This window comes from Pseudophryne corroboree, chromosome 6 (genome assembly GCF_028390025.1).
Source record: "Pseudophryne corroboree isolate aPseCor3 chromosome 6, aPseCor3.hap2, whole genome shotgun sequence".
NCBI classification, from domain to species: domain Eukaryota; kingdom Metazoa; phylum Chordata; class Amphibia; order Anura; family Myobatrachidae; genus Pseudophryne; species Pseudophryne corroboree.
Window position 1 is genome coordinate 120370909 of NC_086449.1, and position 13985 is coordinate 120384893.

General features: G+C 46.6%; 1 protein-coding gene across 1 annotated transcript in view; it reads left to right on the top strand.

The window, feature by feature from the left end:
• Positions 1-13985, top strand: part of LOC134936635 (tumor necrosis factor receptor superfamily member 10A-like) — a 68748-nt gene that overhangs the window by 34993 nt on the left and 19770 nt on the right. The window contains exon 3 of the mRNA XM_063931773.1: positions 12106-12237. Coding sequence (XP_063787843.1) covers positions 12106-12237 — 132 coding nt within the window. The remainder of the gene's footprint in view (positions 1-12105; positions 12238-13985) is intronic.

The window sequence follows — 13985 nt, forward strand, 5'->3', positions numbered from 1 at the left end:
TGCCCCTGCTTCTAAGCAGACGATTGCTCGTTGGATTTGTAACACAATTCAACTTGCTCATTCTGTGGCAGGCCTGCCACAGCCTAAATCTGTTAAGGCCCATTCCACAAGGAAGGTGGGCTCATCTTGGGCGGCTGCCCGAGGGGTCTCGGCATTACAATTCTGCCGAGCAGCTACGTGGTCGGGGGAAAACACGTTTGTAAAATTCTACAAATTTGATACCCTGGCAAAAGAGGACTTGGAATTCTCTCATTCGGTGCTGCAGAGTCATCCGCACTCTCCCGCCCGTTTGGGAGCTTTGGTATAATCCCCATGGTCCTTTCAGGAACCCCAGCATCCACTTAGGACGATAGAGAAAATAAGAATTTACTTACCGATAATTCTATTTCTCGGAGTCCGTAGTGGATGCTGGGCGCCCATCCCAAGTGCGGATTATCTGCAATACTGTACATAGTTATTGTTAACAAATTCGGGTTATATTGTTAAGGAGCCATCTTTAAGAGGCTCTTTCTGTTATCATACTGTTAACTGGGTTTAGATCACAAGTTGTACGGTGTGATTGGTGTGGCTGGTATGAGTCTTACCCGGGATTCAAATTGCCTCCCTTATTGTGTACGCTCGTCCGGGCACAGTACCTAACTGGAGTCTGGAGGAGGGTCATAGGGGGAGGAGCCAGTGCACACCACCTGATCTGGTAAAAGCTTTACTTTTTTGTGCCCTGTCTCCTGCGGAGCCGCTATCCCCCATGGTCCTTTCAGGAACCCCAGCATCCACTACGGACTCCGAGAAATAGAATTATCGGTAAGTAAATTCTTATTTTTTCTATATCTCCTAGTTGATGCACATTTTTTTTAATCTGTATTCAAAGTTTTACAAAACATGCAAAAAGGCACAAATTTAGGTGCAAAAGTAAATAACACATAAATAGCGTACAGAATAAAATACAAAAAATACATGGGAATAGAAATTATTTTAAAAGATCCACAGGTGAAGCTAATTATTTCACTTGTGATACTGAGATCAGCAAAACATGCACTGTTAGGGGTTGCTGAGGACTGGAGTTGGAAAACACTGGTCTCATTAATTGTGGTTAATGATCCTTTATGCTGTTATATCTGCTGAGTGTACTTTAGGAGTAACTCTAAAACGTATATGTGCACCTATATTACTCAGAGTTCTTGTTTAAAAATGAGCCATATACCACCAAATGTCCACATTCCCCACACTGTCACGTGCCCGTAACAGCAGCTTTTCCCTGGGAAGATTCTGCATGTGCTGCTCCCTACCTCTGGAATTCTCTGCCTCTCCCCATCAGACTTTCCACCTCTTTACAAAACTTCAAACAGGCTCTCAAGATCCACTGCTTCATCAAACCCATCAAGCCATCTCTCATCCTAACCCTCTGTTTCATGTTGTCTACCCCATCTGTGTCACCCCTGTCTCTCTGCCCCTCCCCTTTACAAAGTAAGCTCCCACGAGCAGGGCCCTCACCGCTCATGTGCTTTTCCTATTGTTACTTAGACTATCTTCTGCTCTCTACTCCCTACAACTGCAACTAACCCTCGTTTTCTGCCACCCTGATACTTATTTCCGTATCATGACCGCTGATGCAGCTATGTTTATATACCACGTACTTGTCTTACATTGGGGGTCATTCCGAGTTGATCGCTCGCTAGCTACTTTTTGCAGCCGTACAAACGCATAGTTACCGCCCACTGGGGAGTGTATTTTAGCTTTGCAAGTGTGCGAACGCCTGTGCAGCCGAGCAGTACAAAAACAGTTTGTGCAGTTTCTGAGTAGGTCTGAACTTACTCAGCCGCTGCGATCACTTCAGCCTGTCAGGTCCCGGAATTGACGTTGGACATGCCTGCGTTTTTCCAACCACTCCCTGAAAACGATCAGTTGACACCCATAAACGCCTTCTTCCTGTCAGTCTTCTTGTGATCGGCTGTGCGAATGGATTCTTCATTAAATCCATCGCCCAGCAACGATCCGCATTGTACCCGTACGATGCGCCTGCGCATTGCGGTGCATACGCATGCGCAGTAGTGACCTGATTGCTGCCCTGCAAAAAAAAGACAGCGTGCGATCAGGTCGGAACGACCCCCATTGTCTTGTACTGTAAGCCACTGTTTTTCTTGTTTAGTCCATTTGTTTATGTACTTTGTAAGGCGCTGCAGTACCCTTGTGGTGCCTAGATATATTGACCATAAGTTAGTTTGTTACCATTATTATTATTATGTCTCCGTGGCCAGCCACTAAGTAAGGGAGAAAGGTCTAATAAACCCACCAACAAAATGCTCTGTTCCAGAACCTGCTGTCTATTTTATTATTGTAGTTATTAATTAAGGCTTTAAAGAACACCAGTCTCATCACTTAATTATTTTAGCCCAGATAACCGCTATAGGGGGTCATTCCGAGTTGATCACTAGCTGCCTTCGTTCGCTGTGCAGCGGTGAGGCAAAAAAAGGCACTTCTGCGCATGCGTATACGGCGCAATGCACAAGTGCGACGTACTATTACAACGAACAATGTAGTTTCATACAAGGTCTAGCGAAGCAAGTCGCACTGCTGGCTGCAGAGTGATTGACAGGAAGAGGGCGTTTCTGGGTGTCAACTGACCGTTTTCAGGGAGTGTTCGGACAAACGCAGGCGTGCCAGGAAAAATGCAGGCGTGGCTGGGCGAACGCAGGGCGTGTTTGTGACGTCAAAACAGGAACTGAACAGAGTGAAGTGATCGCAAGCGCTGAGTAGGTTTAGAGGTACTCAGAAACTGCACAAAAAAACTTTGTAGCTGCTCTGCTAAGCTAAAATACACTCCCAGTGGGCGGCGGCATAGCGTTTGCACGGCTGCTAAAAACTGCTAGCGAGCGATCAACTCGGAATGACCCCCATAGTTAGGTAAGTGTGAAGTTCAGTAGTAGAGTATCATGTACCAGGAGACAGGGTCATGTGGGCTATTATGGTATTATTAGTGAAAAATTGTATGGCTCAAGCAAGGGCATTTCTCCTACAAAGCTTTATCTATACATAGTAATAATATTATACATATATTGCACATCCGGAAAAAACACTCAGGGCTGCAGGCGTAGATCTCAGGACCAGCTGCTTCTCCCATGGGCAGCTTTACGTGGCCTGCTCATGAGTAAGTAGCCCCAAGCATCTTTTTGTGTGAATCCCTGAAGGGAAAATGCAAATATAGCTTACAATTTTTTTTTCCGCAATGTGTACAATAATAAGAATTTACTTACCGATAATTCTATTTCTCGGAGTCCGTAGTGGATGCTGGGGTTCCTGAAAGGACCATGGGGAATAGCGGCTCCGCAGGAGACAGGGCACAAAAAGTAAAGCTTTAGGATCAGGTGGTGTGCACTGGCTCCTCCCCCTATGACCCTCCTCCAAGCCTCAGTTAGGTACTGTGCCCGGACGAGCGTACACAATAAGGAAGGATTTATGAATCCCGGGTAAGACTCATACCAGCCACACCAATCACACTGTACAACCTGTGATCTGAACCCAGTTAACAGTATGATAACAGCGGAGCCTCTGAAAAGATGGCTCACAACAATAATAACCCGATTTTTGTAACTATGTACAAGTAATGCAGATAATCCGCACTTGGGATGGGCGCCCAGCATCCACTACGGACTCCGAGAAATAGAATTATCGGTAAGTAAATTCTTATTTTCTCTATCGTCCTAGTGGATGCTGGGGTTCCTGAAAGGACCATGGGGATTATACCAAAGCTCCCAAACGGGCGGGAGAGTGCGGATGACTCTGCAGCACCGAATGAGAGAACTCCAGGTCCTCCTTAGCCAGGATATCAAATTTGTAGGATTTTACAAACGTGTTTGCCCCTGACTAAATAGCCGCTCGGCAAAGTTGTAAAGCCGAGACCCCTCGGGCAGCCGCCCAAGATGAGCCCCCTTCCTTGTGGAATGGGCATTTACATATTTTGGCTGTGGCAGGCCTGCCACAGAATGTGCAAGCTGAATTGTATTACACATCCAACTAGCAAAAGTCTGCTTAAAAGCAAGAGCACCCAGTTTGTTGGGTGCATACAGGATAACAGCAAGTCAGTTTTCCTGACTCCAGCCGTCCTGGAACCTATATTTTCAGGGCCCTGACCACATCTAGCAACTTGGAGTCCTCCAAGTCCCTAGTAGGCGCAAGACACCACAATAAGCTGGTTCAGGTGAAACACTGACACCACCTTAGGGAGAGAACTGGGGACGAGTCCGCAGCTCTGCCCTGTCCGAATGGACAAACAGATATGGGCTTTTTTGAGAAAAAAAAAAAAAAACACCAATTTGACACTCGCCTGGTCCAGGCCAGGTCCAAGAGCATGTTCACTTTTCATGTGAGATGCTTCAAATCCACAGATTTGACTGGTTTTAAACCAATGTGTTTTGAGGAATCCCAGAACTACGTTGAGATCCCACAGTGCCACTGGAGGCACAAAAGGGGGTTGTATATGCAATACTCCCTTGACAAACTTCTGGACTTCAGGAACTGAAGCCACTTCTTTCTGGAAGAAAAATCGACAGGGCCGAAATTTGAACCTTAATGGACCCCAATTTGAGGCCCATAGACACTCCTGTTTGCAAGAAATGCAGGAATCGACCGAGTTGAAATTTTCTTCGTGGGGCCTTCCTGGCCTCACACCACGCAACATATTTTCGCCACATGTGGTGATAATGTTGTGCGGTCACCTCCTTTCTGGCTTTGACCAGGGTAGGAATGACCTCTTCCTGAATGCCTTTTCCCTTAGGATCCGGCGTTCCACCGCCATGCCGTCAAACGCAGCTGCGGTAAGTCTTGGAACAGACATGGTACTTGCTGAAACAAGTCCCTTCTTAGCGGCAGAGGCCATAAGTCCTCTGTGAGCATCTCTTGAAGTTCCGGGTACCAAGTCCTTCTTGGCCAATCCGGAGCCATGAGTATAGTTCTTACTCCTCTACGTCTTATAATTCTTAGTACCTTAGGTATGAAAAGCAGAGGATGGAACACATACACCGACTGGTACACCCACGGTGTTACCAGAACGTCCACAGCTATTGCCTGAGGGTCTCTTAACCTGGCGCAATACCTGTCCCGTTTTTTGTTCAGACGGGACGCCATCATGTCCACCTTTGGTAATTCCCAACGGTTTACAATTATGTGGAAAACTTCCCCATGAAGTTCCCACTCTGCCGGGTGGAGGTCGTGCCTACTGAGGAAGTCTGCTTCCCAGTTTCCATTCCCGGAATGAAACACTGCTGACAGTGCTATCACATGATTTTCCGCCCAGCGAAAAGTCCTTGCAGTTTTTGCCACTGCCCTCCTGCTTCTTGTGCCGCCCTGTCTATTTACGTGGGCGACTGCCGTGATGTTTTATCCCACTGGATCAATACCGGCTGACCTTGAAGCAGAGGTCTTGCTAAGCTTAGAGCATTATAAATTTACCCTTAGCTATATTTATGTGGAGAAAAATCTCCAGACTTGATCACACTCCCTGGAAATTTTTTCCTTGTGTGACTGCTCCCCAGCCTCTCGGGCTGGCCTCCGTGGTCACCAACATCCAAAACTGAATGCCGAATCTGCGGCCCTCTAGAAGATGAGCACTCTGTAACCACCACAGGAGAGACACCCTTGTCCTTGGATATAGGGTTATCCGTTGATGCATCTGAAGATGCGATCCGGACCATTTGTCCAGCAGATCCCACTGAAAAGTTCTTGCATGAAATCTGCCAACTGGAATTGCTTCGAAGGAAGTCACCATTTTTTTACCATGGCCCTTGTGCAATGATGCACTGATTTTAGGAGGTTCCTGACTAGCTCGGATAACTCCCTGGCTTTCTATTCCGGGAGAAACACCTTTTTCTGGACTGTGTCCAGAATCATCCCTAATCACAGGAGACTTGTTGTTGGGATCAGCTGCGATTTTGGAATCTTTAGAATCCACCCCTGCTGTTGTAACAGTATCCGAGATAGTGCTACTCCGACCTCCAACTGTTCCCTGGACTTTGCCCTTATCAGGAGATCGTCCAAGTAAGGGATAATTAAGACGCCTTTTCTTCGAAGAAGAACCATCATTTCGGCCATTACCTTGGTAAAGACCCGGGGTGCCGTAGACAATCCAAACGGCAGCGTCTGAAACTGATAGTGACAGTTCTGTACCACGAACCTGAGGTACCCTTAGTGATAAGGGCAAATTTGGGACATGGAGGTAAGCATCCCTGATGTCTCGGGACACCAGATAGTCCCCTTCTTCCCGGTTCGTTATCACTGCTCTGAGTGACTCCATCTTGATTTGAACCTTTGTAAGTGTTCAAATTTTTTTAGATTTAGAATAGGTCTCACCTAGCCTTCTGGCTTCAGTACCACAATATAGTGTGGAATAATACCCCTTTTCTTGTTGTAGGAGGGGTAATTTAATTATCACCTGCTGGGAATACAGCTCGTGAATTTTTCCCATACTGCCTCCTTGTCGGAGGGAGACCTTGGTAAAGCAGCCTTCAGGAGCCTGCGCAGGGGAAACGTCTCGACATTCCAAACTGTACCCCTGGGATACTACTTGTAGGATCCAGGGGTCCTGTACGGTCTCAGCGTCATGCTGAGAGCTTGTCAGAAGGGTTGGAACGCTTCTGTTCCTGGGAATGGGCTGCCTGCTGCAGTCTTCTTCCCTTTCCTCTATCCCTGGGCAGATATGACTCTTATAGGGACGAAAGGACTGAAGCTGAAAAGACGGTGTCTTTTTCTGCAGAGATGTGACTTAGGGTAAAAACGGTGGATTTTCCAGCAGTTGCCGTGGCCACCAGGTCCGATGGACCGACCCCAAATAACTCCTCTTCCTTTATACGGCAATACACCTTTGTGCCGTTTGGAATCTGCATCACCTGACCACTGTCGTGTCCATAAACATCTTCTGGCAGATATGGACATCGCACTTACTCTTGATGCCAGAGTGCAAATATCCCTCTGTGCATCTCGCATATATAGAAATACATCCTTTAAATGCTCTATAGTCAATAAAATACTGTCCCTGTCAAGGGTATCAATATTTTTAGTCAGGGAATCCGACCAAGCCACCCCAGCTCTGCACATCCAGGCTGAGGCGATCGCTGGTCGCAGTATAACACCAGTATGTGTGTATATACTTTTTATGATATTTTTCCAGCCTCCTGTCAGCTGGCTCCTTGAGGACGGCCCTATCTATAGACGGTACCGCCACTTGTTCTGATAAGCGTGTGAGCGCCTTATCCACCCTAAGGGGTGTTTCCCAACGCGCCCTAACTTCTGGCGGGAAAGGGTATACCGCCCATATTTTCTATCGGGGGGAACCCACGCATCATCACACACTTCATTTAATTTATCTGATTCAGGAAAAACTACGGTAGTTTTTTCACATCCCACATAATACCCTCTTTTGTGGTACTTGTAGTATCAGAAATATGTAACACCTCCTTCATTGCCCTTAACGTGTGGCCCTAATAAGGAATACATTTGTTTATTCACCGTCGACACTGGATTCAGTGTCCCTGTCTGTGTCTGTGTCGACCGACTAAAGTAAACGGGCGTTTTAAAACCCCTGACGGTGTTTTTGAGACGTCTGGACCGGTACTAATTGTTTGTCGGCCGTCTCATGTCGTCAACCGACCTTGGCGCGTGTTGACATTATCACGTAATTCCCTAAATAAGCCATCCATTCCGGTGTCGACTCCCTAGAGAGTGACATCACCATTACAGGCAATTGCTCCGCCTCCTCACCAACATCGTCCTCATACATGTCGACACACACGTACCGACACACAGCACACACACAGGGAATGCTCTGATAGAGGACAGGACCTACTAGCCCTTTGGAGAGACAGAGGGAGAGTTTGCCAGCACACACCAAAAACGCTATAATTATATAGGGACAACCTTATATAAGTGTTTTCCCTTATAGCATCTTTTTTATATATTTCTAACGCCAAATTAGTGCCCCCCCTCTCTGTTTTAACCCTGTTTCTGTAGTGCAGTGCAGGGGAGAGCCTGGGAGCCTTCCCTCCAGCCTTTCTGTGAGGGAAAATGGCGCTGTGTGCTGAGGAGATAGGCCCCGCCCCTTTTTCGGCGGCCTCGTCTCCCGCTCTTAACGGATCCTGGCAGGGGTTAAATATCTCCATATAGCCCCCGGAGGCTATATGTGAGGTATTTTTAGCCAAAAAAGGTTTTCATTTGCCTCCCAGGGCGCCCCCCTCCCAGCGCCCTGCACCCTCAGTGACTGCCGTGTGAAGTGTGCTGAGAGGAAAATGGCGCACAGCTGCAGTGCTGTGCGCTACCTTAAGAAGACTGAGGAGTCTTCTGCCGCCGATTCTGGACCTCTTCTCGTTTCAGCATCTGCAAGGGGGCCGGCGGCGAGGCTCCGGTGACCATCCAGGCTGTACCTGTGATCGTCCCTCTGGAGCTAATGTCCAGTAGCCAAGAAGCCAATCCATCCTGCACGCAGGTGAGTTCACTTCTTCTCCCCTAAGTCCCTCGTTGCAGTGATCCTGTTGCCAGCAGGACTCACTGTAAAATAAAAAACCTAAGCTAAACTTTTCTAAGCAGCTCTTTAGGAGAGCCACCTAGATTGCACCCTTCTCGGCCGGGCACAAAAATCTAACTGAGGCTTGGAGGAGGGTCATAGGGGGAGGAGCCAGTGCACACCACCTGATCCTAAAGCTTTACTTTTTGTGCCCTGTCTCCTGCGGAGCCGCTATTCCCCATGGTCCTTTCAGGAACCCCAGCATCCACTAGGACGATAGAGAAATAAAATATACATCACAATATTAGATCGCACTTCTGTCTTTATAAAATGTGTTCTGCTGAGCAATAACAGAAATCCACGTGAGCAAAGCCGAGGGCAAACGCTAGTATAAATATAAATGTAACAAAATATCATTATTAGGTCATTAGTTTAAACAAAATGCATCGACTTGATTACTTCTCATCATACACATGTGCAGATTATTCCTCCTAGCACACCTTGACAGATTATTCCTTCTCCAGGGCCAAACACAGGATTTAGTGAGGGAGTTTCTGTAGGGGTGTGTGTGTCTATGTATGTGTGCATGTATATATAAATACTGTATATATATGTGTATATATATATATATATATATGTGTGTGTATATATATATATATATATATATATACACACACACACACACACACACACACACACACACACACACACACACACACACATGTACATATTTGCATATCTATCTATACACACACATACATATATATGTGTGTATATACATTCATACATATATACACTAACACACACATGCATGCATACATACATTCATTCATTCATTCATTCATACATACATACATACATACATACATACATACACAAACACACATACATAACTACAAATATATACATACACATGTTGTATGAATACTGTTTTCCCCACCAGGGGCTGGGAGAAGATGGGCAGCAGCGTGAGGACGGAGGGAGCTGCTGTGGCTGAGTATGGCAGCCAGCAGCTCCCCGCCAGGCATTCTGTAATAAGAGAGCTACTGTACATACAGTAGCTCTCCGTTGCTGCAACAGGGCAGCAGCTTCACTGTCGCGGCCGCATACTCTATTGCGGCTTTTAGCTGAGATGGAGACGGCTGTGTCTCTGTCTCAAAAATAGAAAATTCGGCTCATCAGGGGGGGTTTCCAGGTACTCGGAAACCCCGACTGCGTGCGCCACTGTTCTCATACACCTGTGCAGATTATTCCTCCTCATACACCTATATAACTTATACAGTGTACTATAAAATGTAAAATCCCCTACCACATTCTGGTTGTGGCCAGCACTTCCACCCTCTTTCCTGAGGAGTGGCTAGAAGAAGTGAGCTATGTGGGGAATGTGTATGGATGAATGGAGGACCGGACTTTCCAGTATTAGCTGATTTCACAGCTGAGTCATGTGTTCCCAGGGTACAGTCTTTCTTCACAATGTGCACACAAGAGATAAAATATGAACTTTGCAGAAACCTGTTTCTGAATAATGTAGAGACAAATAAGACCAGTTACAGACGGGGCTGTTGTGTTATTGGTTGTTTAAGGCTTCAGTTATTTTATTGATTTATTTTTTTTGTAAATTTGGAGCTCCCAAAATCAAGTAGATCTAGCAACCCAAACCAGGCGTCCTCCCTAACCTCACCCCACTCCTTATCCATGCTGGGAAATGAACTTTGGATACTTAATTTACCCAACAGTATTAACATCATCAATGGCCTATACTTAGCAAGAATTACATTGCGCCAATGCTAAATGTTATATCATAAGAAACTTTACACAAATATTGCATGACCGGAGGGGACATCATTATTTCAGTTTTTGCATTTGTGGTGACAGTGTTATCGGTGTTGTCCAGTGGGCATCTAATGGAGGCTGGGCATACAGCGTACATAGGGCTAAAATCAGGTTGGATCGCAGTGTACGATCAAACCGTAATTTTTGAGAAACAGATGCGGGCTCATGCGTAGCGCCCGTCCTGCACATGCGCCCGCATTCTCTGCGGGGGGGGGTGCCGAAAATGTGATTGCCTCTGCCTATCAATCAGGCGGGGGGATGGGCAACGCTCCATTTCCAGGGAGTAGATGGAGCATTTCTGGGGCGGCACGGCTCGAACAGGGGGCGGATGCTGCCAAACGGGGGCTTCAAGGGCGTGATCACGGTGGCTGCGTGACGTGATCAAGGAAATGGCGACGGGACTCCTGCGGGCGCAGCTAAGATGCGCCGGCAGGAGCCATCCTTAGTTTCTGCTTTCAAGCAGAAATTGCGGTGCGTTCGCAATTTCTGCTTGTTCAACGGGGGAGGCTTCGGTCAGCATGTTGGGCGGCCTTGCCCAGCGATGGGCAGCCTCCAGCATGCAATCCAAAGGTTTGCAGATTCTGCTAATTAGCAGAATCTGCATTCCTTACTGAATTAGGCCCATAATACAGTGGAGGCCATTTAGGCTCTGATAAGAGGCCAGGAAAAATGTGAGTGTTCTGTACTGACGCAATGATGGGTTGAGATCCTTTGCCCTCACTGGACCTATTAATGTTTCCTGCAGTGTAGGTATCATTGCCTGGTGACCACCACTTGTAAGGGTGCATGCATGTGCAGGCCAAGACAATGGCATTATTTCAATTAGATGTTGGAGTGAAGAGGGAACATTCTGAGGGGTGATCCCTGGTTAGCGGGAGGGCGCATAATCTTTTTCTCCCTGCAAGAGGACTTAATATTTCTGCCATCTCGGAGATGCTGGAGATCTGTTGTTCTACACTTTTAATTTTAACCATTTCCTAGGGACATTTGTGCTAATATAATGAAAATAAAAAATGAAAAGCACAAATGTGATTCATGGAATAAAGACAGTCCTAGAGGTCAATCCTATGACCTGTGAGTACTTGCGTCTCTATGTCACACTTATAGCATCTCCGGACTCGCTGATTTTTTTTTTACGCAGCCCCATGAGACTGGGTACAGCAATCTGTGAGTCCAGGGCAAGATTAGGCTGTGAGGGGGAGGTTTCGGTGCCATTGCTGGAGTTTCTGTGCCGTTGCAACAGCAACTCTCCTCCCTCGCACTTAATAGAATTGACTCCCTGATGTCCCTTTCATTCTCATGATAAGTTTAAGACATAAATGCGCGGGCATCAAACAGAAACTGTAAAGATTACACTACTGAAGGGGGTTGTCCTAAAGTAGGCCAGTCTGAGAAACGATATATTTGCTGTTTTGCCAACAGCAGTTTCCAGACTACCCTTCAACTCTCCGGTATAGTCACAGACTCATTTTAAATGGCTGTTTATAAGGACTGTGAAATGCATTAGCCTTAACTTGTGCATGAGTCCATTATGTTTCTAGAAGTCCTTGACACAGTACTCCGGTCCCATCAGATATCTTTGCTCCGTTCACTCAGGTAGGGACCTATTAAATAAACCGCATAACTTTCAGAATCCTGATCTGCCCAGCAGCCATACATTTGGGCAGATGTAGGCGATCTTGAAAGGTGGTTGGGCCCCTTCAGACTGAGCTATGTAATTCTGGTAGTGCCATTTTATACGCCTGTCATGTTAATTATGTTTCTAAACCTGTCTTCCTTTGTAGGTAATTTTGTTGAAGAGGACTGTGTAGTACCTGACACACGTGGAAAATGTACGGACTGCCATGCCGGGCGAACCTACAGTGAACACCCCACAGGAATGAATCACTGTCTTAGATGTACTAGGTGTCGTGATGGTGAGTGCTTTCTATACATATACAGAAGCTCAGTGTGTGTATATATATATATATATATATATATATATATATACATATAGTGGGGCAAAAAAGTATTTGGACAGCCACCGATTGTGCAAGTTGACCCACTTAAAAAGATGAGAGAGGTCTGTAATTTCCATCATAGGTACACTTCAACTGTGAGAGATAGAATCTGAAAAAAATAAACAGGAAAATTACATTGTATGGGTGTGTACACAAGGTGAGATATTTTCTTACGATTTTGACTATATAGTCAAAATCGCAAGAAAAGTTAGTGCAGATCGCAAGGTGAAAGTCACCTTGCGTTCCCGATTCGATCCCGATGCGCGGTCCCTCCAGGTCGGCATCGCAAGAAAAGATAGACTGTGCAGGCAAGCCAATCCTTGCTAGATCGGTGTACTATCTAGTTCATCTCACATGTCAATGACATCTCACATAAGCCAAAATCTCACATAAGCCAAAATCATAAGCACACCTAGTCCATATCTCAAGAAAAGTTAGTCAAAATCTGTGCTATCTGGACTCCGGGGAGTTCAGGGGAAATCGCAAGTGAAAATCGTCCATAGCAAGGATCTCACCGTGTGTGCACACCTTATGATTTTTAAACAATTTATTTGTATATTCTTGTGGAAAATAAATATTTGGACACCTACCAAGCAGCAAGATTTCTCTGACGTCCTAGTGGATACTGGGAACTCCGTAAGGACCATGGGGAATAGACTGGCTCCGCAGGAGACTGGGCACTCTAAGAAAGAATTAGATCTACTGGTGTGCACTGGCTCCTCCCTCTATGCCCCTCCTCCAGACCTCAGTTAGAATCTGTGCCCGGCTCGAGCTGGTTGCACACTAGGGGCTCTCCTGAGCTCTTAGTAAAGAAAGTATTTGTTAGGTTTTTTATTTTCAGTGAGATCTGCTGGCAACAGACTCACTGCTACGAGGGACTTAGGGGAGAGAAGCGAACCTACCTGCTTGCAGCTAGCTTGGGCTTCTAGGCTACTGGACACCATTAGGGATCGAACACAGGCCCAGCCTCGGTCGTCCGGTCCCGGAGCCGCGCCGCCGTCCCCCTTGCAGGGCCAGAAGACGGAAGATTCTGAGGAGAAAATCGGCGGCTGAAGACTCCGGTCTTCATTAAGGTAGCGCACAGCACTGCAGCTGTGCGCCATTGCTCCCCATGCACACCACATACTCCGGTCACTGATGGGTGCAGGGCGCTGGGGGGGGCGTCCTGGGCTGCAATTAGATTACCTTTAAAAATGGCAAATAAACACATAATATAGTCTAATACTGTGTAAAAATCCCCTGCCATAATATTAATAAAAGAGCGGGAGAAGTCCGCCGTGAAAGGGGCGGGGCTATCTCCCTCAGCACACTGGCGCCATTTTCTCTTCACAGTTCCGCTGGAAGACAGCTCCCCAGGCTCTCCCCTGCAGTTTCCAGGCTCAATAGGGTAAAAAAGAGAGGGGGGGCACTAAATTTAGGCGCAATACTGTGTATTATAGCTGCTATAGGGAAAATCACTTTGTATAGTGTATATCCCGGTGTTATATAGCGCTGTGGTGTGTGCTGGCATACTCTCTCTCTGTCTCCCCAAAGGACTTGGTGGGGTCCTGTCCTCAGTCAGAGCATTCCCTGTGTGTGTGCGGTGTGTCGGTACGGCTGTGTCGACATGTTTGATGGGGAGGTTTATGTGGAGGCGGAGCAGGTGCCGATAAATGTAATGTCAC